The sequence below is a fragment of the Hippocampus comes genome, unplaced genomic scaffold, assembly GCF_001891065.2.
Source record: "Hippocampus comes isolate QL1 unplaced genomic scaffold, H_comes_QL1_v1.1 scaffold438, whole genome shotgun sequence".
Lineage (NCBI taxonomy): Eukaryota > Metazoa > Chordata > Actinopteri > Syngnathiformes > Syngnathidae > Hippocampus > Hippocampus comes.
In genome coordinates, this window is record NW_017805974.1 from 149640 (window position 1) to 153168 (window position 3529).

The 3529-nt window shown below is 42.4% G+C and overlaps 1 protein-coding gene across 1 annotated transcript in view; it reads left to right on the forward strand.

The window, feature by feature from the left end:
* The window catches only part of LOC109528222 (probable peptidyl-tRNA hydrolase 2), a 17319-nt gene that overhangs the window by 2226 nt on the left and 11564 nt on the right, over nucleotides 1-3529 (forward strand). The window contains exon 2 of the mRNA XM_019890584.1: nucleotides 2210-2326. Within this exon, the coding sequence (XP_019746143.1) occupies nucleotides 2216-2326 (111 nt within the window). The 5' untranslated portion in view covers nucleotides 2210-2215. The remainder of the gene's footprint in view (nucleotides 1-2209; nucleotides 2327-3529) is intronic.

Below are 3529 nucleotides of genomic sequence, written 5' to 3' on the forward strand. Positions count from 1 at the left end.
CTTAAAAATGATCATCGTTGGCAGCTTTATGCCCGATGCTGCGCGGCTCAAAACACAGGTAAAATGTGTTCTCTCGTGGCCGCTTGTTTTCAGTATGACGGGGGAAGTCATACTGAAAATTTTTAATTACAGTCCGAGTGAGAGGCAAATCAAATGTCAGAGGGCCTTCGTCCATATTTATTATTTCATCTGGGCTGATGGAATTCTCCTTATCTTTGTTTGTGTGAATGTGCGGAACGAAGCAAGTTTGTCCTCGTAATTGGGAGGGAGCTGCTGACACAACGTCGTGCGTGCCCTAATAGACAGGCTTCCATTTCATGAATCTATAACACCACGACAGCCCACCTTTAAAACCTTGAAAAGCTTTGGTTGTCTTTTTACACTGGCTCAGTTCTTCTTGCCAGTTCTATGCCAAGATTAGGCCAAAAAAAAAAGATAGTGTGTTTCCGGTGACAAGAAATTTCAGCATAGGGTCGGTAGGTCGGACAAAGTTTTTTTTTTTTTTTTTTTTTTTTTATTTCCCATCAAAAATTTAAACAAAATAGCCATAAAACAAGAAGACATAGAACCCGCCGCTCTGCGGCCGCCGCCGCCTATTTAGTTTTCTCCGCACTCCGGACTCGGGGGCCGGGGCGTGCCGCCCCCTCCGCCGTCCTCCTCCGCCCTCGGTTTTTACTCGGCCCGTGGTGTTCATCAAATAGTTCGCTTTAGTTTTTCGATACATCAATGGATGCTATTTTCTTAACAATACGGTGCGAGCACGCGACTGTAACACAGAAAACGCGGTTTAAACTGTCGTCGGAGATCGCGGCCGCCGCCATGTTTCAATGTTGTTGACAGACGACAGGGCAAACGACGCACGCGCTCAACGTGAATATAGCGAGAGTTTGCACCGATGTAAACCCTCTACACAAAAATGTAGAGGGTTGTTTGAAAAAAATGCCGACCGTAAAGTTTTTTTTCGACATAGAAATTCTTGGTCGGTCAGGTTACCGGAAACACATTACTTTTTTTTCTACGCCTTACGGGCAGCAGCTCGATTTCCTTCTTTAACTGCCAGTGGTTCCCAATACATCAATTGCGATCGACCGGGAGCCAGCGGACTGGTCCCAAGTCCAGCGCGAGCGTTTCGAGGAGGAAATGGGGGCGAAAAAACCTTTGTATGTCTGTGTGTTTCGATTTCATTCATGTTCGGTGACGTTCCGGCTGTCGCTCATCTCGGCGTGCGTGCGTATGCGCACGTGTGCGTGGTTGGGCGTCTGTGCGTGCGTGTGTATATGCTTGCACATGCACGATCGGGTTGATCGCGAGAGGTGCGTTGCTTCAAAAGTCGATCTTCGGTCAAATATGTAGCAAGCTGACCCAAGTAGCAAGTAGCCACTGCAGCTCGTGTGTGTGTGTGTGTGTGTGTGTGTGTGTGTGTGTGTGTGTGTGTGTGTGATGTGGCTCTTTCCAGTAACACAGTAAAAAAAATTATCTTGGTCTCTGACTGGTTGGCCACCCCTGCACTTGGAGAAGGGTGCAAACATATGACCCCTATAAATATACAAAAATGGGCTAGAATTCAGAGCTCACTTCCTCTTCATTTTAGTCGGTGGCTGGAATGGACTTTTTTTGTACATCTCTGGGTGATACACGTGCTGGAAAATTTTTGTAGGCCATGGTCAAAGTACGGGATTGTTTTTTATTGTTGCCACTCTAGGTGGCTCTGCAGAGTCATTTTGTTTTCATCGTTCATGACGACTTTAAATATCAAAATTTTCACCAGCTCCAATGAGTGTGGCATGTCTGGTGAGTTTTCGAGAATGTTTAGTTCCCCCGAATTGTGATTCATTTTTGAGGGGAATAATAATAATAATAATTTTCACAAAAACAATAGGGACATCTCTGCGGCTGCTGCTCAGCCTCTAATGAAGTTGGGACCTTGTGTTAAACATAGATAAAAACATAATTCAGTAATTTGCAAATCATGTTCAATCTCTCTTTAATGGAATACACGACAAAGACAAGATATTTGAAGTTCAAATTGAGAAACTATTGTTTTTAGAAAACAGTTATCAACTTGGTATTTTACACATTCCCCCCCAAAAAAGATGGGACAGGATCATGTTTGCCACTGTGTTACATAACCTTTTATTTTAACAATATTCATTAAATGTTTGGGAAGACTGACCCTGGTGTTGAGTGTTTTGATTTTTTTCGTTTGCAGTTAATTATGGAGGCATCGAGGCAAACAAGCCCCCCAGACTCGATTTCCCAGGATGTGAACCCTGTATTTTTTCAACAACTTCGGGACCTGGATATTCCAGAAGAGGCAGCTAAACAGGTGCAACAAGACACTGTACATCTTTAGTGCGGGTTTGCTGTCCTAACTTTTGGGATCTTGTAAAACTCAAGACTACATTTGAAAGTCTTATCTTGGCTTTAATTCCCATAAATCTTGGTCTTGTCTTGGTCTTGGTCTGGGACTGGCTCGACTCTGGATTTTCCATTCAGACTCTTCGAAACCATCATTGATCTCCTATTTCTTCAACTTTATTAATGTGGTAATCGGAGAAGCGCTTGCTAAAACAACAAATGCCTTCAATTCAGATGTTACGAGGACCCCACCACCAACGTCATGACTGCAACCTACAGGGAGGTTTTTTTTTTCATAGACAGGGCATTATTAACAGACCCCGCATGCATGTTGAAGACAAAATTGTTCAATGCTCATCTTTCTAAAATGCTACCAGGTTAAATCTTTATTGTTAAATACAGTGGCGGGCCGTGCATTTCAACCTTAGGCCTTCAGTGACGTCACATACATGAACGCAATACTGTATAGGCTCGTCAAGCAGCATTTGATTTCAGCAGCATTTAAAACCGTCAAGTATGCATTCACAATTAAGAGCAGGAAACTAAATTTACAGATAGTCAAAAATAAAAAGATGATTTAAAAATCCGAAATAAAATGCCACCCAAATTACGCTGTGTGATCTTAAACAAGTCTGTCCAATAAATTGCGCAATGTCGCAGTTTCAAACAAGACACCAACCAAACAATCACAAAACAAACTATTCTTTGAAAATAAACAGATCATTTGCATTTTGAAAATCGGCGATACAACAATAAATAACTGAAAATGTTGAGCAGCTGAGATTGAACGAACTTTCGTGCACTTGAAGGTGACTACAATGCGCCATTATAAATTGCAGGTGAGGAGATTTATTTGACACATTTTTGTATCTTTGTCATTTATTTCGTTACCATGAATTTAATACTAACGAAATAAAATGACAAGAAAAAATTCATTTACTCACCAACATCGTGCCTGTTCACTGAGGTGCAGATCTACGCGAGTGTCCTCAAACGTTTTTAAATGCATCGTAGCTTGTAAGTGCCCAGCCGTTTCCTTGCTGCCTTAGTAAAACAATCCAGTGTAGCTCCAAACACCAAATCGGTCAGTTGCAAGCAATAGGCATTCCCAGCAGTACGAGTTGCAGCATTTCACAGAGGCTGTGAGCCACGGGTAGCGTTCATAATTGCT